General features: G+C 39.0%; 2 protein-coding genes across 2 annotated transcripts in view; both read right to left on the minus strand.

Annotated features, from left to right (window-relative positions):
- Nucleotides 1-1,123: 1,123 nt before the first annotated feature.
- fam133b (family with sequence similarity 133 member B) lies at nucleotides 1,124-11,924 on the minus strand. Its single transcript, XM_061742669.1, has 11 exons — nucleotides 11,786-11,924; nucleotides 8,398-8,495; nucleotides 6,995-7,073; nucleotides 6,199-6,306; nucleotides 6,077-6,109; nucleotides 5,172-5,243; nucleotides 3,698-3,796; nucleotides 3,564-3,602; nucleotides 3,387-3,479; nucleotides 2,507-2,554; nucleotides 1,124-2,080 (listed from the first exon to the last, which is right to left on the minus strand). The coding sequence occupies exons 1-11, from the start codon at nucleotides 11,807-11,809 to the stop codon at nucleotides 1,985-1,987; spliced, it is 789 nt and encodes a 262-aa protein (XP_061598653.1). The 5' UTR covers nucleotides 11,810-11,924; the 3' UTR covers nucleotides 1,124-1,984.
- Nucleotides 11,925-12,367: 443 nt separating this feature from the next.
- Nucleotides 12,368-22,060, minus strand: part of cdk6 (cyclin dependent kinase 6) — a 43,606-nt gene continuing 33,913 nt past the window's right edge. Inside the window, exons 6-8 of the mRNA XM_061742670.1 lie at nucleotides 16,890-16,940; nucleotides 15,830-15,965; nucleotides 12,368-15,725 (exon numbers count right to left, since the gene is read on the minus strand). Coding sequence (XP_061598654.1) covers nucleotides 15,573-15,725; nucleotides 15,830-15,965; nucleotides 16,890-16,940 — 340 coding nt within the window. The 3' untranslated portion in view covers nucleotides 12,368-15,572. The remainder of the gene's footprint in view (nucleotides 15,726-15,829; nucleotides 15,966-16,889; nucleotides 16,941-22,060) is intronic.

Here is a 22,060-nt window from a genome sequence, read left to right on the forward strand (position 1 = left end):
GACTAATGAAAATCAGACATCTATGCAGATTACAGTGAAATCTCAAGACTATCATGACTTGGCACTCTGGATTGACTTGTTCTGCCAGTATCAGAAATCTCAGTCTCAGTTGCAGGTCATGGGATCTCCAATTACCAAAAACACAAAACTAAAACACCCGGAATGACTTAGAACGCAACACTAGATTATTCTGACATAGACTTCCATGAGGTCTGATTTAAAAACTATTTAACATCTGTAGAGAAAAGCTGAAACATGCAGTCTGGAGAAGAAACCCTTAAAACCTGAGACATCTGGAGCGGTTTATTTATAAGGAGTGGGTCAAAACACCCGTATGTGGGTGCAGAAGCATCACTGAGTCACAGAAAGCATGTGATTGCAGTGATCGCCTTAAAACGTTACACAATAAAAACCTTTGAGTATCATCAGTTTTGTTTTCTTTCCCTAATGATTCTGTAAAATTATCTTATTTTCAGTGGTCAGTGATCAGTAAATTGTCACTTTAGTACATTTCAAGCTATATCAGTAACAGTTTATGGGTTTTTCTTTATTTACTGGAACAATTTCTGGACTATATGAAATAGATATAAATCAACAGAAAAACACATTTGGGTGGTTTGTTGCACAAATCAAGTGAGTCAATTTCTTTCCTTATATTTCAGCTGCACAATTCCTGAAACAGAGCTTTGAGTATCATTTTTGAATTTATACATTAAGCAAACAAAAAAAACTTTTTGTTCACCATATAAACACCATATCAGACTATATTTATGTCTCCTGGTCTTACGAAACAAGACAAATGCTCATCTTGTGTAGATAGGCCTACTCTTATAGCCTATTTCCAGGTGCAAATAAAAAATAAAAAAAATGGGTTGGATGGTTACAGAATAATAAAAGAGCCCCCCTGTATGATATTTCAGTATCTTCAGTTAAGTTTAAAACTTACTGATTGTAATGCATTACAGGTTACTACTGAAGTTAAGACACGTGATGAAATGGCACTACGTTGTCACTGACGGTAGTAAACCGCTGAGGAATTTGAATATCAAAAATAAATAAAATCCCTTAAAGGAAAATGCTCAGGGAAACTAGTGCCTGGTTCTAAGGTCATTTAATTCACGAACCCAATGAATTACATGGACACAAAAGGAAGTGTTCAGGTTCCATAATAAATGATGTTATGTTGTTCAGGAGTTTCTCAGTAGACCGCACAATGCTTAAGCTATCTCGTAAGGAATCTAGGGTTTATCATAATTTCATATTAAAAGGAGACGGATTCATTAAATATAGTAGGTACCAGAAGACGAGCCATATGCTGGTGTGTGCATCCACAGTGTGCCAAAACAAAAACAAGCAATTATCAGTCTTTTTTTTTGACTACATAACAGCCATAAAGGCTCAAACAATACTTTATTGAATTCCCATTGTTTATACATTTACACAGCAGTGTAAGCGTTCATCTAACAAAACAATTACTCGTCTCCATTCATGTTAACTGTGCAGATAACATTTCTTATAATGAATCCAACTTCAATATGAGGCTGGCAAGACATCGGGTCATCAGGTCTACATGCATGACACAGGCACTAGCAGAACAGCCTCATGTAGCGATGGAGGATGACGGAGAGGGAGGAACTCCCTGAGGGCCAACATACTGGAGTGGCAGTGAGTGTGAGGCGCATTAAAATATGAGGGGAGGGGAAAATAAAATAAAATATGACATGACTTTTGTAGATTATTATATTTAAAAAAAAAAAAAAGAAAAAAAACGCAGCACACAACATGTACCGGCAGTTGCCACTTAGAGGGATGGTGCTGCCGAATTTTCCCCTCGAACACAGAATCCCAGCTTCACAAGTCTGTAAGTCTCCTCCTTCAAGCGTCATGACAGAAGCTGGACGGGAGAAGTTTTTGGAAGTCGAAAGCAAAAACAATGCTACTAGTGAACTGTCGGGAGAGTAATATCAACGGACAGATGAAACTGTTAGTCGTGCTCCGAGTCCGACTGAGATGCTGCCTTCTTTTTCTTTTTTCTGCCATGTTTCTTGTGCTTCTTTTTCCTCTTCTTCTTGGACTTGTCCTGGGGAGACAAACACTCTGCTTTTACTCAACAACAGGACGTTTCTTACAAAAGAAAGAAGTTTCTTCCCCCAAGCTGTTGCTCTGATGAACTCTCATCACTCATAGAGTCTCAGAGAAATCAATCACCGTGCAATAATAATAATAACAACAGTAATTATTATAATAACACAATCATATGCCGTGACAATGCACCTTCCAATAATCCTATCTACCTCATTCTGCTGCACCTTTCACTTTAAAAAAATTGTATATATGTTAATAAGAGCTGTCATTTGTCTATTACCTATTTACTGTAGAGTGAGCGATAACAACCGAATCAAATTCCATGTCTTGTGTGACCAAATAAACGTGATTCTGATTATGAACTGGAAGAAAAAACAACACAACACTCAAAATGAAAAAAGAAATTAAGGAAGCGGCTTACTGTTAATTTCTCCTCCTCACTACTTCTCTTTTTCTTCTTTGCTTCAACCTGTGGGAAGGAAAGGGTCAAATGTGACTGTGGTCAAAGGGAGGTCATCCGTGACAGCTACTTATTCACTCAAGCTACAGTCTCTACCCCCCAACAAGTCTTCCTAAATGTATGTCATTTGTGTATACGTGTCTGAATGTGAGTCGGTTGTCTACTGTAAAGTGTTTTTAAGCAACTGGATGCCCTAAATTTCCTTCTGGATTAATAAAGTTTCCATCCATCCATCCATCCATCCATCCATATCTATCCATCTATCTCTTAAAAAAAAAAAACTGCCTGTAACTTTTCAATGTTAATGATTTTTGGGGTTATCTCAAAGAGAAATTTGACTGACAGATACAAAAAAAAAATTTTTTTACTAACAGAAGGTGAAGCAAAAATCATCAGTTTATTTTCTAATCTGAATAATGTGAAAAATGTAATATTGATTAGACATTTGATGTGGCCATTGTTTAGTGTTTTGAATATGAGATGATGCCACAAATGGGCTTCGATATGAAATAGTTAAGAGCTGTAGGTGATCATCAAAGCATCTATAATTAAAATTTAAATTCACAAATTAACCAAAGCTAAATTGTAATGTTTTGTTGACTTAAACTATGACATGTTTAGGAATCAATTAAATATCGGAAAGGTGATGATCACTTAATCAAGCCAAAGCAGCCAAAGTTTAAGCTGATGTATAGTCCTGTCTACAGCAGTTATAAATAAGTTCCCATCAAATTTAAAAAAAGAGGAAAAATTTGTAAAAAGAGGAACAAAGAGATACAATTAAGTAACGGTGTCCAGGAACTGTTCCCCTCCACCAAGTATATTGCTCAGCAGAACTTACGACTTCCTCTCCATCTGAATCAACAGACGACTCCGAAGCTGAACCTCTGTGACTTCTCTCAGCCTTCCTTTTTCTTCTGTGACCTTTTTCATCCTGATTGACAAAAGAGCAAACCCTGATTAATTGAGAGAAACACCATCTAGAAAAATAAATGTACACATGAGAAAAATAAATGACCTTATCTCTGTCAGGCTCTTCTTTGATTAGTTTCCTTTTCTTTTTTGGGTAGAAAAAAAGATCATTGTTTAATGCCAGAGCCCGTTTCTACTGAAATGCAACCAAACAAAAGATGCCAGTAGAACCGTTATGACCTTGCTTTCAGCATCTGATTCTTCTTCTGAGCCGTCCGATGCTTTTCGAGCTGAAGACTTCTTGCGCTTCCGCTTCTTCTTCATACTCTTTTTTTCATCCTGTGTGCAAGAAAAATAAATATATCACTTTATTTTTGTATTGCATGTGCACAACAGAATTATCAAACTAGTTTGCAAGATTTCAACAGTGACGAACCAAAATGTTTTTAGAACCATCACCCTTTCATTTTTTTTGAGCAGCTTTTAAATTTGTATCATATATTTCTGTCACAACAACTACAATCAATACTTTCAATCGATGATTTCTGCCCCGTCAAGGGAGTTTTTGGTCTTAACCAATTCAGACTTTATTGTTCCCCAAACCTTGTGCCTTGTTCCTGCTCTACAACATGTGGAGCAAAGTCAGCAGCTGCACGGGAATAGATGCAAATCTGCATCTTGCCAACACAATATGGAATTCATTTTCGATTCCACTTCCCATTTCAAACTTCTAACTGTGCAAGTAGATTACAGGCTACAAACTTAGTTACCCTTATATTTTTTGCCAGACACCAGTCACAGCAGGGGTCATGCTACTTTCCCACAGACTTCTCTTCTTAGATTGTGAATACACTCAGTTTTTTGGTTTGTGAAACTTTTATTCTATTTTTGATATACAATGCTCTAAAGAAGCCTTTTTAACCTCATCTAATCTGAAGCCAACTCCAGGGTTGTCATCCTTCGCCATGCTACTGAAAATCCTAACCCTGCAACTATGTCACATAAGAGTAATTTAGTAATCCTTGCTCATTAGTTATCCATACCAAACACCTGTGATATGGATGAACTTGGTAGGATTTTTCCAAAGTAAACAGAAGACTAATTCTGCAAATAGATGGATGTTCAGATCAGTATCTACAGTGAGCTCCATAATGTTTTGGAAAAGGACATTTCTCCTTGACGTACAACTTTACAACAGGGTTTAAAATTTCAAATAAACAATTCATTCATTAATCACAGTTTGACTAAAGCACACACATCAGACCTGGTTTAAGTGCATTTGCATACATTTTGGACTAAGCAGAGGTCGTTATACGAGAACAGTCATTGTATAATGGGATGTGGCATACAGTACGTCTTGCACGCAGTATCTGCTTGAATTCTGCAATTTATAGAAATCACCAGGTGCTTCTCTGGTGGTACTTTGGCGAGGCTGTAATGTGGCCAACTCAGCTCTAGTTTTTTCAGGGCTTTGTTCTCTGATTTTTCCCTTAAAGCATGTGACAGGCCTGATCTATTAGATTCAAACTGAATTACTGGCTTGATCCATCTACCTTATTTATTTATTTTTTTTAAACTTTGTAAAAACTCCTGTTACCTTCGCAGTACATTATTCTTAGTAGTATGTTTTATTAATTCATTTCTTTATATATTGCGCACCTTTCAATTCTATATTTAAAATATCTGGAAATATACCCAGTCTTGCATGTCTTACCTCATCTTCTGAATCTGAAGAAGAGCTGCTGGAGGAATCAGAACTCGATGAGGAGGAGGAAGATGAAGAACGCTTGACCAAAACAACGTGAAAGCAGAGTTCATTAGACTTGAGGTTATATGCTTTTTTGAAACTGACATCGAATCAGAGAACAAAAATGAATAATTCTACCACTAATAATAATTTTGCCAGTTTTGTACATATATCAGTGCTGGGCGATATGACCTCAAATCAATATCACGATAAATTGGGCAGTTTTACCACGATAACGATAAATGCACTTGTGTGTTGTAACTTAGGTTACGTCCACTACGCATTCATGGAACGCTTGGAGCTGAAACTCAGACCTTACCTGGCAACAAAAGATTCTATTTTCTGATTGGCCGATAAGTTGGTAAATCCATACAGCCGCTCGGAGCTGAGAACTGAGCGCACAGTGACTCGTTTGAAAGATGTGCTGTTGGAATTACTCTGTGGCGTGAGAGCATGTGAACTTGTTGAAATGCATGAATCTCACGCTCAATGCATGAGACTTTAGGGCCCTGTTATTTCGTCTGCGGCTATATCTGCCGCCTCTTCGTTCGAACCATCAGCCATTTTCTTGGGTTCCTTTTCTCGTTCAAACTGGATGGATGGAGTCACGTGATTACACACACGCTGTACACCGTCTTAAAGGGGAATGAAAATAGCCTATCAGCACACGCAGTCAAAACAGACAAAAATATGTTTCTTTTCTTTTTTTTAATCAAAACACCAAATTTTCGACATGGGAAAATTGACGTCGGTCATCGCAGTGAATGTCAGTAACGGTAAGTTTTCGGTTTATCGCCCAGGCCTCATATATATGTGAATGAAACAGAAGTGATGGACTGTTCCTCGTTAAAATACTGGAAGTCTCTCCTCACCCTGCTGGATTTCTTCTTCTCCTTCTTCTTTTTCTAGTTACATAAACAAAAAGAAACTAATGTGAGTAAACCTAAAACTTACGTTCAATACTGAAATAATGGTATGTAATACATTATCACACCTCCTTTTTATTTTTCTTCTCCTCCTTTTCTTTGTCCATGGATTTTTTGTCTCTGTCCTTGTCGCCAAGCCTTTTTTCTCGGTTTTTTGCGAGCACTTTCTTCCATCTCTGAAATAAACAGTGAATCATTTATTTTTCTTGTCTTATCTTAAATATTACAGAACTTTCACTTAACATGACTGAGTGTTCCCATTATGCAGCAATACCTTAACCCAAGTTAATAGCACAGTTTAAAAAAATAAAATAAAACATAGACAAGGATTTCATGCAGTAGAACTGTCTAACAAACACATATTTATGCCCCTGAAGCCAAACTGGAAGCATTTAACGTTCATCAGTAAGAGCCGTTTAATGGCAAATCAGGTTTTTTTCTCTTATCATTGAGGCTCTTGAATAAATCTAACTAGGGAAAAATATAAGAGTATTTAAATACTAGAAGCAATTTAATCTTAAAACACTCATTGCATGTTACACTTAAAGTATGACGCATCTTAAACACCTTTTTATTTTAACATGATGCACCTTCAAAAACACCATATAAAAAAAAAAAACTCAGGTTCTTTGAGGTTATCTCAACTATTTTAAACGAAATATGTCCACACCACCAAAATCCTTTTTTCATTTGTGTGTGTGTGTGTATGTATATATATATATATATATATATATACACACACACACATATATGTATGTATGAATGTGAGCAAAGACCATAAGCAGCTCACTGACAGGGACTGACTCGTGGTTTAAAAAAAAAAGGAATATTAGACTGACGCCATCATCAGTAAGCGATACATACTGCATTCATTTTATCCTCAAAGTCAGCGAGGGATCGTGAACCTTTCTTCTTCTTCTCCAACTGCTCCTTTAACTCCTCCCTGTTAAAGAGAATATACATTGTTTGTAATTTAGGTCTTTAAGTAAACTTGTCACAGTTGTCCCAAAAGAATGAACTATGAATCGAGATGATTACCACGCACTAATGTGGTTAACTTATTTATTTTGCTTTTCTCAAGCAGTCAAAACATTATTTCAGCACCGTGTTCTTGATCCTTCATGTGGTAATGAAAATTAACAAATATTCCTGCAGTAATACTTATGGTACTGCAAGAATATAAAGAAAGAAAGGAGATGGAAGAAGAGATAATACTTATCTAAAAGGTTTATGCTTTGTGGTTGATTCCAGGCAAGTTTCACACATGATCTCTTGAGATGACCAAAAAGGATGATAATAATGAAAATTTAATGTACCTCATTTATAATTCATATTTTGGATCAGTAAATGAACCAACAACCACATCACACACACCTATTTGATTCAAGAGGATCTCCCTGTTCTTTGCACTCATGTTGCGGCTAAATTGACTGAAATCTGTAAGCTAATTAAAAAAGAATATGCGGTACACATCTATATTTTTGTCTGTATGTCTTAATTTCTCTGCATTGGCAAATTTTAACATCAACTTTGACACTTCAAAGTGTGCTTTTCTGAAGTACTATTCAGTACCATGACATCAGAAAAAGGCTTTTTTCATGTTCAACAAACCATACATGAGATAAAGACCAATACACCCTCATAATGAGTCTAAAACAGCCCACGGTGTTACCTGCTGCAGCTGAGATGTTGAAGTGCACCCAACACGCAAAACAAAAAAAATGAAATAGGAGCCGTGTAGCCGATAGAAAACTGGTTGCCGGTGTTCTGCCAATTTCTGCTGCTTTGCCAAAAAAATGTTACCTAATGGTTTTCTACCTTTTTGTAGAGCTACAATTTTACTGTGATTTACTCCCTAAACCACTTCCTTTACCCCCAAATGGTCCTTGTCACTTGCCAGGCCGTTATTGTAAATAAGAATGTTCTTAATGACCTGCCTGGCTAAATAAAGGCCAATGACTGAATGAATATCAAATAAAGCGATAGAATTGTTTTTTTTTATCCTCTTTATCGTATAATGTTCACAAAGTGTAATGCAATTCATGTCATGGGTAGTGTATTTTGAAGGATCAAATACTCAACATCCCATATTATCAATTTTACATGGTGCAAGAAATGATTGGCGTGGCAATAAAACTTTGAAAATCGACTATGCGCATGCGCAGAACCGCAAAGTAGCATTTCTCAGCAGGTAGCAAGGATTGGCAGAACACCCATTCTTGTCTTTCGTTACAAAAAAGTCATCATACATGTGCGTTTGTGCTTACCATGTTGGTCGAGGTCTGCTTAAGTAATCCTGTATGGTTGGTCCGGAGTTCGACGCCGGTCCCCTGGCTCTAGCAGCCGCAATAGGGTTGATATAAGCCTAAAAACACCAAACAAATACACTTTTGAATAATATGGAGCTTAAGGAAATAGTTGAATATCAGTCTGGATATCCAACACAATGCCAGATAGATATCCACAGATTTAAATTGCCATATAAACACATGGTCTGGTCAAATTATAAAGAGAGTGGGTGGTAACACTATGTTAAATCAACTTCGGTCTTGAAATGTTTGTGTAATTGTTGTTGATCATTTAGTAAGTATGTATTGTCCATTACCTTCTGGTACTGTTGTTCTGACAATCACTGACGTGTATGTATGTACTATATGTCCATTATGTCCATTACCTTCTGGTATTGTTGTCCTTACCATTGCTGGTATTTATTATAAATATAAGTTAACGCTTAACTGTCACCCATGGTGATAATATATATACCGTAGTTCCTGGATTTGCACGCATTGTGGCCATGAAATGCATCTGCATTTCACAACCACAATGTGTGTGAATTTAGGTGAGGTGAACTGTAGAATAATTTTTATTATAATTGGATATAGGTCTTTTGTTCATTGTTTTGGTTTAAATCTTGAGACAGGAGGAAGCCTTAAAAAAAATCTGTCAAGTTGTTAATGAGAAACAGGGGTGGGATTAAATAAGTTTTCTTCTTCCCTTTCGAGTGTTAACGAATTAATTTGTATTTTAATCGTTAACATTATTTTTTATATAGATACTATTGACAAATCAGTGTCTTTCTTGGTTAATGCCATTCTCTTACTGGCTAAATACCACATACATTGTTGTAAGTGGAGAAAAATGAAGCCCTCTTGCCATTTTTTTATAAATGATTTCAAAAGTTTTTTTGTTTCTTTAAAAAATATCAAGTCAAATAACTCTGCAAAAAAATTATTAACCGATATATCAAAGTATCTTTTATTTTAAGTCTCTTTCTGAAATGTTGATGTTATTTGCTTTAAAATGCCTTACTGTTTCTTTGTATTAACTTTACTTGTCTATCTTATTTTTGTTTGTATGTCTCTTGCTCATAAAACCTCCAAGATGTACTTTTTTCTTATTATATTTCCTCTACTAGCAGTTTTGTATAAAGTGTGTTTTTCTTGTTTAAAAAAAAAAGAATTAATTTGTATTTTGACCCTGCACCTGATAAAGGTATTTGTTTAATTTTCTGTTGCACGCAGGTCACTTATGTTATGTTGTATTGCTCGAAATAAATATGAATTGAATTGAATTGAATACAGACTAAATTGCAAAGGAGGGAGCAGTAATAGATTCCGCATTCCGGGGAAAACTCGCAGCTGCACCAGAGCATCGCAGTCAAACCTAACACTTACACCTGAATAACTGCTCGAATACGAGGACATACACTCTGCAAACAGCTCTGTGTGCAGCTTGTAGTGCAGGGATATTCAACTTGCGGCCCCTGGTCATATTTCAAAAAAGGGGGGACTTCCAGTCGGCGAGCGAAACTAACATGGTTTACATATCGAATTTTCTTAATTAATAAACTTTGAAGATGCTTGGTAGCCTTTTCAGTTGGTTAATGATTCATTGGACAGTGTTTGTACATGTTAATCTCTGTTGGAGATGTTTTTTACTACTTCAGATTTTTTGCCAGTGTTGCACAGTGATAATGTTTGTCACATTATTTGTTATTAACCTCCGTTGTTTAGAGGGCTTGTTTACATCATTAGGCTTCTAGGATTGGCCTGAAATCTTTTTCATTTGAATCTCTAAATGAAGACTTTGCATTTCAGATGGACTTTTAAGCCTCCTATAATTTCATGCGATTGTTTTGTTTTGCTGATATAATGCACAGATGTGTCATTAATAAAGGAGCTTATGGTTAATATTTTGGTTCCTTATTTATAACATAGAACTGGCTACTATGGACTGAAATGCTTGTGCTCAATGCTTAATATAATATCCAAATAAGGAAATCTTGGTGGAAAGTGGTGCTTTGTCATTATGGCTTGTTTTATTAAAAGTAGGTAAATATCAACTTCATTAAGTTTGCACAATGCATGGCTTCAAAATGAACTTGCATTTAAAATAATATTTCTTTATCTGAATATTATATTTAACATTCACAATGACTAAATCTGGAGACAATTAATACATAATTATTATGTTAACTAGACAGATATATTCTCCTTCTCATTCCTGAGCACAAATGTATTATATATACATAAATCTTCGTCTTTGAGAGCAAAATTACGACGGAGTATTAGGGCCAAACTAAGAAAAAAAAATTTAATTGGAAATTACAAGAATAAAGTCATAATATAATGAGAATAAAGTCGTAAAATTACGAGAATAAAGTCATAATGTTGCGAGAATAAAGTCGTAATATTACGAGAATAAAGTCGTAATAGAATAAAGTCGTAATATTATGAGAATAAAGTCGTAATATTACGAGAATAAAGTCGTAATAGAATAAAGTCGTAATATTACGAGAATAAAGTTGTAATATTATTAGAATATAATTTATGAGAACTTTAACAGGAAGAGCATCTTCTCACTCATCTTCTCATGTTAAAATGAGGAATATTGAGCATCTTGTGAAGTTATATTTATATATTTATAATATATTTAGTATTACGACTTTATTCTCGTAATATTACGACTTTATTCTCAAAATATTACGACTTTATTCTCGTAATATTAAAACTTTATTCTCGTAATTTTACGACTTTATTCTCATATTATTATGACTTTATTCTCGTAATTTTACGACTTTATTCTCATATTATTATGACTTTATTCTCGTAATTTTACGAGTTTATTATCATATTATTATGACTTTATTCTCGTAATTTCCATTTTTTTTGTCTTAGTTTGGCCCTAATACTCCGTCGTACAAAATACATTTTGAAAACCCACAAATGTTCCAGTGCGGCCCTCTCCATACAATCTTTTTGCAGATGTGGCCCCTGCCTAATCTAGTGTAAACAGCTCTGTGTGCAGCTCTGTGAGTGTGCAGGTATGTATGTGACCAGTGGATGTGATTCAGCCTGGGGAAACATAAATACCGCACTGTCATGCAAAAACATCCCCATGATGGGGGGAGAAATGCAGAAATAAAACATTGTACAGCTGACAAACCACTTGTTCTCACGTTTCTCAATACGTTTATCTTTTTTTAACACGTGGCTTTATATATGACTGAATTGTCCGAGTTGATAAACATAACAGATCGATGTGCTAACCGATGCTAACCACAGAGCTAACGCTGTGGTGTTTGTTTCTCTTAGTTCATTTGCCACAAATTACCACGTAAAGGGTAGCTATTTTATTTTCAATGACATAACTCACCACTCGATTATCTCGCTTTCCCATATCGAGTCAGTAATTTAAATAAATGTCCAGAGACGAAGCAGGCGTTAGTGTTACCCCGGGTTTGTATCTACATAGCTGATGAAGCTAGCGGCGCTACAGCGTTCTTCTTCTTCGGTTGTTAAACCTGCGACTTTACTGCCGCCTGCTGGACATAATTAGAACATATCTCAAAGTAATCACTTCCCTTTTTTATATTTACATTTAAAATGAATCTCAACATGCACTACCAGTTTTTTTTTCTATGGATTGATACATTTTTTCTTTTCAAATATATTCTTTTCCGCTATATTTACTCCTGACCTTATGCGTCACATTAATGCACATCCCAGGTTATCTCATGTACATTTTTTTTCCTACAGAATCATTACTCCGGCACTTTAGAACCAACTTGTTGTACATCTTTTCCTTTAATATTATTTGCTCTTTTGTATTGCACCAATCACCACAACAAATTCCTTGTGTGTGTTAAACTACTTGGCAATAAACTTCTTTCTGATTCTGATTTAATGATGATAATAAAATAAATTGATCACATTTATAGACAGGCTCAAAACAAAATTCATAAAAAGTTCCTTTTTATTCAGGTGGTACAATAAGAGGAACACATCCACACATAAGTATGTCAATCTGAATTATATATGAAGCTATGCTGGTTTCAAAACAGTAAAACAACTAAAAGTTAAACAGATGTTATGAGACTGAAATGTGGTTAAAACTGGTTAAATGGGATAGGAATAATGATCGCATTAACTGTAATGTGACAAAAGCAGTTATTTTCATTGTAAACTACTATTTCTAAAGTATTTGTAGCGTTCATTGCATTTTTTTTCCTTTTCTTTTTTTATGCAGCACTTAACCCAGAATTATCATTATTGGGTATAAAATTCACACAGTGTTTAGTTAAGCAGATAATTACACATGTATTTCTGTTGTGTCTGCCTTGCAGCAATTGAAAACTACTGGCAATAACAGTCCATACAGGCAGTTATCTTCGAACAGTAATGTCTACAGTAACATATATTTGATAAATAATTATGACAGTAAACAATGAGCAAAAAAGAAAAAAAATACTATGTGAGACAGCTTGAAAGAAAACCTGAAGAAGTTGTACTGTGGTCATTTAGTAGCCCGAAGATGTGCAAACTGTGCCCAAGAGGTTTGGACGTCCAGAACAAAAACCTGAGAAAGTTGGAGAATGAGTCTGTGTTCGTGTGTGTGTGCTAACAGTTCTACCTGTTAATAAAACATAAACCAGTGTTAAAATGTTACTGTTCTGCAAGAACTTCAACGTACAAAAATACAACTCTGCATCACTTGCTTTTCCTTGGTGGTTTAAGAAAAAAAAAAAAAGACTGCAATATAACAACTCGTAGGCAAAATAAAGCCAAACTTGGACACTAAATATTTGTGTCATTTCATGATCAAATCTATTGTAAAATTTGTAGCCATTCGTGACCCACCGGCATCTTCAAAAGACAAAATAATCCTGCTGTACAACATGCCACTGACCTTCACTACTCTACGTCTACCCACTTTTATGACGCGTCTATGTGCTGACAATGTACTTATCAAAAATGTGTCTCATTACAGCTAGCTCAATACACTGTACAGTACCAAGGCCAAACCTTTATACATTCCTCACATACACTAACTATGATCATCTACAGAGTTGGTGTACTTAATGTAAGAATATCACATGCTTCAGTAACGAGTAACAAGTATGTAAGACTTGTCAATAAAATTAAAATTAAATACAAGATATGGGCATCAGAACTCTGACTAATGTTTTGCTGATGAATAGTGCTGGAAGGACTTATTGCAAGGCGATCCATTGCGGCGTCATCCACATTGTAATAACAGCATTTTTATAAAAGCCCATGATAGCAGACTAAGAGTGATTCAAAAGTCAAAGTAAGTGGCAGGATTATTTGTTAGTTGTTTTTGTTTTGTTTTGTTTCTTCCCATCATTGTCTCAGCTCTGATATCAGCCCATTATAACCAGTTGAGGAGAGCAGCAACCATTAGAATCCCGCTACTGGTTGGTCTGCAGTTACTACGGATATCCACCAGGGGGCAGCAATATAATAAGTAAACCTGGAATGATGACATGGCGGAGTGGCTGGCTTGACATTCCTTATTACATTTCAGTTAGTCCATGGGTACATGAGCAAGCTTCTGGCACCATCAGTGGACAAGGTAAATGCTTTAAGTCTGTGAGTGTGTTTCTGCAGTTCATCTTCTCAATGCACACTGCCACAGTGACCATGCAGGCAGGTGAGATCCACGTCCTGTCTGGCCTTCTGTCCAGGCAACAAAGTCAAGAGGTCTCTTACAAGCCTCAATCCTGATCCATAGGAAGCTTCAGCCTCATTGCCTTGACAGTCAATCCAAGATGTAGATCTCGTTGCATTGTTTCACATCTACCAACATTTTACAACATAAAAGCAGCAATTACAGTCCATCCGTTCGCTTAAGGAAGATAGCCTCTGTGCATGGTTAAGGGGTGGCGATCCATCCTCAAACCATCTCTGCTGTCTCTTTTTCTGAGAGGTTTCCGGAGCTTTGTGCATTGATCATAAAGGAGTTTTCTTCCCTTACGTGCACTGAATGTTTGGAGTTCATATACAGCATAAAAATAAACGATCAAGCTTTTTTTTTCTTTTTTTTTTTTAAACTGATTATCAGAAAAATATACTGTATTTCTCATCGAAGAGAAAACATCTAAAAAAAATGCATTTAAATTACAAAAATACTACACCTTGTCACAAAAGCTGTTCTGAGAAATATACTGCTTTCTTTTAATCTGATGGCTACCAAAGGTGTCGGCATGATGTCTGAATGACCCCCTGACACGGACGCTAACATTTTGCAGCAATAGTATCTCTAGGTCAAGCTTAGAAACATGTTCGTATCGCTTTGAAAATGGCAAAAGTCTGAACTGCTCCAGTTAATGGACAGACCGGCAATTTTGCTCCTGATTAGACATTCAGAGGAATCGGACAAAGATATCAAGAGCTGTCCAAACCTGGATTCTTTACGGTTTTGCTAAAGTTAATAACCGACAGCACCTAGACGCAGCTCTTGCTTGTCCACAAGTGAAACAAAAAGAGAGAAAAAAACACTGCATTTTTCTCACGTTGATAACAAATATGCTGTTATCATGTTGTAATTACAAACACGACGTTACACTGGATTTATTGTCGACTCTGGAATCAATGGCATCTACGAGTAACTGAATACCGTAGCTTCGGCGGACTGATGACGGCTGTAACGTTAATTTCTCATGTCTGAAACAGGGTTGTTGATACAATATCTCCAAACGTAAGCGTGAAAATCGGGAGGTCATCAGGAGCAAGGCTTTTAGGTGAAGAAGGCAACACGTTCAAGAAACAGACAGTTTTGCAAAGATAGACGCTGGCAGAATGTCGTTTTAGCAGGCCCCGTAGGATTCAAGAGCATAGGGAGTAAAATCTCCCCGACACAATCCCACAGGAAGCCTTACTGACATATTGGGGGGGGATTATCCAAGCAGGACAACGTTGAACTGTGTTTATCTCTCAGGCCAATCCAGATTCAAGCAGGGGACCAGTACCCAGTTACTGAGCGGTCCAGCTTGATTTATGCAGCTTTATCTTTAATTTGGAAACTTTTCTGATAATCAGTGTCAAAAAGGCTAAAATGTATTTAATGTTGTCTAAACAACAAAATGGAGATGTACTGGAGAATACTAAAGAGGCGCCGTGTGAGGGAAGGTGGAGGGCCGTCAGGCGGTCCTCTCCCCGATGGCGGGCCTGTTGCTGGGGATGGGCTGGACCGCGTACAGACTCCTGCTGTGGCTGTCCACGCTTTGGAAGTAGGGATGACTCAGAGCAGCGAACGCCGATATCCTCCTGGAGGGGTTGAAGGCGAGGAATTGCTGCGGGGAGGCGATACAGAAACAAGAAGTGGGGTGAGATGGAGATTTTTTTTTTTTTTTTTGTTGATACGATTCATGTGGACTAGTTTGGACTTTGGAACTACCATCAACAGGGCCCGTCCTTGCTCGTCCATGTCTGGAACCAAGTCTTCTATGGGTTTCGGGGGCCGCGGCATGAAGGCACTCTGTGGCAGGGCCACCTCCTGGGGCCAGTCCTCCGCTGACGGTACGCCAACAACGCTGTGGGACGACAGAGGCAGAACTATCAGAACCGCTCGCTCTCCGGATCAAATACGCTCATGTGAAAAGTAGGCCTGTGTTGAAAAAAATCGATTTCCCAATTCTAAATCGATTCATTTTTTATTTTTTTTTTTAATTTTCTTTTATTTATTTATGTATTATTTTTTTTCATCATTACATTACAACTTTTGGTTATTTTTTTGTTTATCCCCAAAAAAGGAATGTTTTGTTGGACACGAGAATAACTGGTGCCATGTTTTTGCCTTTAAATATGTTTAAAGGTATGAAAACATTAAAGTTTTCAGTTATAATTGCATAAATTGTCTATATTTCATTACTTTATATACTGTCTTGGGGTTACATTTGCAGAAAATGCTAAAAACCAAATTCTCAAAAATTAAAAACCAAAATAGACTGAAAAAGGAACAAATAAAAACGGAAATTGGGAAAAAATAAAACCGATTTCATCCGTCTCTGTTTCCTCCCTGGATCTGTTTGGTAATTCTGATCCACGATGTTTCTGAAAGCAGTTCTATCAGCATTCTGGGAGCTGATTGGTCCTTACAGCATCATTAGCTGCCAATACTTACTGTTTAATCTCAATATAATACTAGTAGTAATATTTTGCATAACTACAGTCATATAATTCATGCAACAGCTCAAAAAACTTTTTAAACTTTTTAGTTTTAATAACATTAACCCAAATCAATATCGGAATCGAATCGAATCAAATCTTGATAATCGATTCTGAATATTAAGAATCGGAATCGAATCGATTCTTCACATTTGAATCGATCCCCAGCCCTAGTGAAAAGGAAAGTGAGTCTTAGGAATAAAAAAAAAGGGGGACCTTTTCAAAATTGACCAAACTAACTAATTAATTTCCCCCCGAAAAATTTCCAGAACAAGTCCGCCGGTACTTACTCAAAAATCTTTCCCAGCTGATCAACATCAGAGTTTCCTCGAAACAGCGGCCTGCAAAGGAGGAATCAGAAACGGGTTAAGTTTGTCTGCAGATGCAGGTTTTAACGCTCGTCCCTCCTCCTGCAGATGAATAAGGCTTATGTGACTGGATGTGACCGAGCCGTCGGCGTAAAGCGGTGAGGACCGTTTGGGTCCAATGTGAATGTTTGAAGTTCACATGTCAGGACTGCGGAGCGGCGACGCTAAGACCGCTGGAAGCTGGGAGGGATGGAGGGATGAAAAGAGGCAGGGAAGCGGCAGCGGGGCTGCTGGTGGTTCCTGCGGCTTTGGGCAGTCTTTGGATGCCCGTGGGCGGTCATGGCTTTCCCTGGCACCGGCGCAAATTCCAGAAGTCATCATCAGCACAAGCCCGCTGCCCCCCGCTCGCCGCGCAGGACAGGATAGAGAAAAAAAAAAAAAGGTCTATTTATCCTCCCTGTGTGTCTGCTTTAGCTCTGAGCGTTGATGTGTGTAGGAAATTGGGAGGGAAAGGCGTGTGAAAGAAAAGCTGGATTATTATAGCAGAAGAAGAGGTATGAGAGCGACACTTTCCTGTTAAAAGTTCCTTTCAAAAGAAATGAGGAGGTGGCGCCTTCAAAGGCTTCATTACAACACCACGGCGCCCGAGGCCTTTGGGGCAAATAAGATTATATATGTGACTTTCAATCTGACAACAGAAGGGCCAAAAGAGGAGAAAAGGCTTTTATGCAACTTTCTATACACGGGTGATTAGAGAGTTTGTTTCCAGGCCCCATGAAAGTTCAAGAGGAACCAACGCAGCTGAGGTCATCAAGGACCGGCCGGCCTCCACGTGCTTTCCTGTGTTTTCACACCCTCAGCGAGCTCTGCATAGTTAAACATCCACTTTTCCGACACACTGGAACTTTAGGATATTAGTCACACAAAGGTATTTCACTGTGAAACAGCATCTCCCCCAGAAGGGGGACGCAGGTGCTCGTTTCACTCAATCATCCCCTTTTCCCGGAGGGATGTTTTGGTGCGTCTTTGCTCTCGTAACGCATTTAAAGACGACCACGCCACACGCGCAGGTCTCCCAGGACGAAGCTTTTGAAAGCAGTTTAAGATCAGACCAAACCAGTTCCTGACTGTAGCAACGGAAGGAAGGGAGAAAAAAAAACAAACAAACACCTACAGCAAAGTTATCGTGCCAAAACAAGTAGGGGCTGATAGTTCCAAGAGGTCCATTTTTAAACCTGGGGTTGTTTGCTGGGAGGGCAGAACCGGGGCTCGTGTACACAAGGTTCGGCCACCGGCATGCACACGGTCAACAGTTGGGCACTGGTGCACATTTGGACACACATGCAGCGGTGTGCAAAACGCATGCACTGGAATTGTTTCACACTCTGAGATTTGTGCATGCATGCATGTGCACGCACGCACACACACACACACACACACACGCAGAAACTCTCTGAAGTGGTGGTGGAGAAAGGACTGTGACTGGGTTGGGACAGGCAGCTGAGTCACGCTTCCTTTAGTGCCGGTGCAGCTCTGTCCCGCATACCACGGAGACAACCTCTGGAATGTGCGCATGTTTGCACGTGAGTGTGTCTGTCTGAGTGGGAAAATACAGTGAGTGTGTGTTTGAGGGTGGATTCTTACAGCGTTTAGGCCGCAGTCAAAAGAGGAGGAGATGGACATGAGAGTCTTATGTAAAGTTTCATTTCATGCAAGTGCACACACTCTCTCTCTCTCTCTCTCTCTCTGCTGTGGATTTATCAATTGAGCTCCGAGCTGTGAGAAAGTCAACACGGATGTGGAGCCTCTCCCGGACCATTAAGGCACCACGTTCAGCGTTTTTGATCGGGGAAATGTCAACAAGCAGGCGATCTCTTCCCTATTCAGCTGAACCGTGACTCACCGAGACGCCATCCCAGCCATGCAGATGCAGACTTGTACAATATTTGCTCAAATTCCTGTGCGGCACATTGTCACTGCGGCACATAGTTATTACTGAAGAGTTTGTACAAAAAGGCATGTGTTATGATGGGAAGGGGGGGGAGGGGGGGCCTCTGAAGTTCGTTGGGTCGAAGGCAACTGTCACTGTCTGAAAGCGGCGCACATGTGTTGTGTTTACGGTGACTGCTTATCGCTCAGGAACACTGTCAGGGAGCCGTACGAGCGGCGAAGCCCGCTGGCCGACAGCGCAGCGTTTCTTCTGCTGCCCAGCCGATGGAGGTGGACCTTCACGTGTCGGACTTTAACTCTTGATCGATTCTGACTGAACTCCAAATGTCACTCACGCCTAAAGACAGTCCATCAGATTGCTTGGTCCCAACAAAAAACTGATCAAAGTTTGAAAGTTCGAAGCTCAACCAGTAGTTCTTACTAAAATGAATGCCATTAATTAAATTCTGTCAGTCTCATGTGAATTCTCTATATTACTGACGCGTGTATGGATGCCTGAGCAGTCAACCAGTAAACTCCTAAACCCATTTTAAATGTGCGCTAACAGACATCACGCTCTCATCCTGCCTTGGTTTGCACCCGCCCCCCCTCCCCAACAATCATGCCTTTGGCTTCTTTCACCGCGTTTTCCAGGTGCCCTTTAATCTCTGACAGGTGGCCTTTTAAAAAGCCATCTTAATCACCCACACCCACACACACACGTGCTGCGTACGCAGCCGTCAAAGGGAATCCACCTGAGGGAAATGCTGGTGAGGTGTCAGATTGTGAAGATGCACAGCAGAGCCTTCGATAGCTTGTTGTGTCAGGATGAGAGCAGGGGTGTCAAACCCAGATGAGACACGCTCGACGACTCCTCTCTGCCATCGGGGGGCGCCACTTAGAGAGGAAAGTTTAGCTATGACCAGAGGAAATTGAGATGAAACAGCATCGTCATCAGACCTGCGAAAGTCACAGTCAAGAGACCGAGGACGGTGGGTACGAACGCCTCGAAACAAGAGCAATGTGGCGCTATCATTATTAACGTGTGCAAAGGGAAAGCGTATTTTCTAGGGATAAATGACATGAGTAAGGATATCATTTGCCAACTTTTCAAAAGTCACTTTAAAGGAGATTGAGGCAGGATTGAGGCAGGATTTATGAAAAAAATGCGTATACGTTTTAAGTTTTCTAGTAATAATGTCAGATGAAGGTGTTCCAAACCAAAAAGAATGAGCCCTCTCTAGTGTATCTCTCCGTTGCCTTGAACAGGCTGTGTGCTGCAAAATGTGCTGCAATTCTGGGCCCGAATTTCCCGTGCTGTCCTGCGGATGTGACGTCAAATGACGCTGCATGTGCATTCTCCCGTGCCGGCTTCGCTGTTGGCTGCAGTAACCCCGACGGTCGTCGTGGCGCTAATGAGTCTCATTTCTTATTCTTGCCTCAAGCTCCTTTAAAGGGTCGCCACACAGCGGAGCATTCCGGCACGTCGACATCGTCTTCAACAGCTAAAATGAACTGAATCATTACTGCCGGCGACGCTGACTGCCACTTGTGATTGACGGCGTTGATTGATATTCACTAACATGGCTGACAAAACTCGAGTCTCACCAAATTCTGATAGTCGTCTTCATCAGAAAATGATAAAAATGCACCAAAAAAAAGTTGAGATCACGACATGGCCACCTGACGCTGATGGATTCATACATGGTCTTGTATAAATGTGAGAAAACGAGCATCAGAGCAGGACTTTCATCACAGTTTGATGGGTGTGAAAAGCAGAAAAATGGTCTTCAAATTTGAAGCCTACGCATCTAAATGGTGTTACAGTGGCAATCCTGCACGGCCCCGCAGCGCTTCCACTGGGTTGATATTTGGTTGTTCCTCAGATAGGACACGCAGAGGGTTTTATATACCTATCTGACATGAAATCGTCCCACCGGCACAGCGAACTGCGACCATTACAGCCTCTGAGCACTTGGAGCCTCAAAATTCAAACTTGGATAATTGTGAGCGTGTGCTTGGTGGGGTGTGATGACAGTTGGGGAAGGAAGCAGGGCTGCTCCTGCTGGCGCTCAGCCCTACCTCAGGGCGACAGTTCATATCTACAACGACATGCACCATCACAGGCCGTGCTAACCTCAGTTTACTAACTGCACACCAAATTGCACATGACTTAAAACATCATTTTAAACCCCACGGTGACAGAATATGCTTCAACAGACATGTCTTTTTATTTTTTTATTCCATAATGAGGAAGTACATTTCTGTCTATTTTTTTTTCCTTTAGAAAATTTGCCTGATTTTGCCACGACGGTAGTGTGTGGAGTTCGTTAGACCACAAACTGACAGGCACCTATAGCAAGCCGAATATTGGCTCGTATCCTGCGACCGCAGACAGGCAGCCAGCGTTACTGTAATGTTTGATAAGCTAACTGAAATGTGATTGCTTATTACTCACGCGCGTCTGACAGGTGTCATCTGAGGAGAACGCGACTGGTGTAAGAAACTCCCAAAATAACTGACTGTGTTGAACGATGAACACAATATATATAATTTTTAGATCACAGAAAATGCGAAAGGCTTTGACGCGAACCTCGCAAATCTGTCAATTCCTGTGTTTCGCATTCACATTGAGAGAAAAGGTAAAGCTCAAGCCCACGCTGAACAAAGATGTAACTTATGATTCCAAAAGCGAATTACAGAAAGTGGATGATATTTGCAGATCTCTGTGGGTTATTCATCAGTTTAAAAAGTAAATGTGGTACATCCATCGTTTAACAGCTTCTGTAAAACATCCTAGCTGCCTTCCTGCTATCATCCAAAGCCTAGCGTACTGAGGCAAACTTCCGCTGCTTAACACTGACTAGGTTCACATGCAGTCAAAATTCGGGTTATTGCTAAAATTCCGGTTACTGAAACATTCAGAATATTCCGTTTACATGCGTGAGCAAAACAGGGTTATCCCTGTTTACATGGTAACTAATCATTTGGGATATCTCCATCAAACCAGTGACGCACGGAGAACATCATGCCACAATTCCCGTCATTCTTCTTCCTGTATCCAAATTCAAAACAAATGCTGCTTCGTGCAACTTTTCGCTCACCTTCTTGTAAATCTTGCTATCCCCGTACTTTCTACCATTTACAAATGGCAAAATGTTCATATCCTTCATTATATTTATGAAGTGATTAGTCTCCTCCTCACTCCAAAGGGGTGGCGTGGT

The sequence above is a fragment of the Cololabis saira genome, chromosome 15 (genome assembly GCF_033807715.1).
Source record: "Cololabis saira isolate AMF1-May2022 chromosome 15, fColSai1.1, whole genome shotgun sequence".
Classification (NCBI taxonomy): domain Eukaryota; kingdom Metazoa; phylum Chordata; class Actinopteri; order Beloniformes; family Belonidae; genus Cololabis; species Cololabis saira.

Bases quoted from the DNA above. Each gene is read 5' to 3' on its own strand.
- fam133b (XM_061742669.1), bottom strand. From the start codon at position 11,809: ATGGGAAAGCGAGATAATCGAGTG. The intron at 8,496-11,785 runs GTGAGTTATGTC...TGGTGTTTTTAG, and splicing joins GAAAGCGAGATAATCGAGTG to GCTTATATCAACCCTATTGC. The intron at 2,081-2,506 runs GTAAGCCGCTTC...TTGTCTCCCCAG, and splicing joins GTGAGGAGGAGAAATTAACA to GACAAGTCCAAGAAGAAGAG.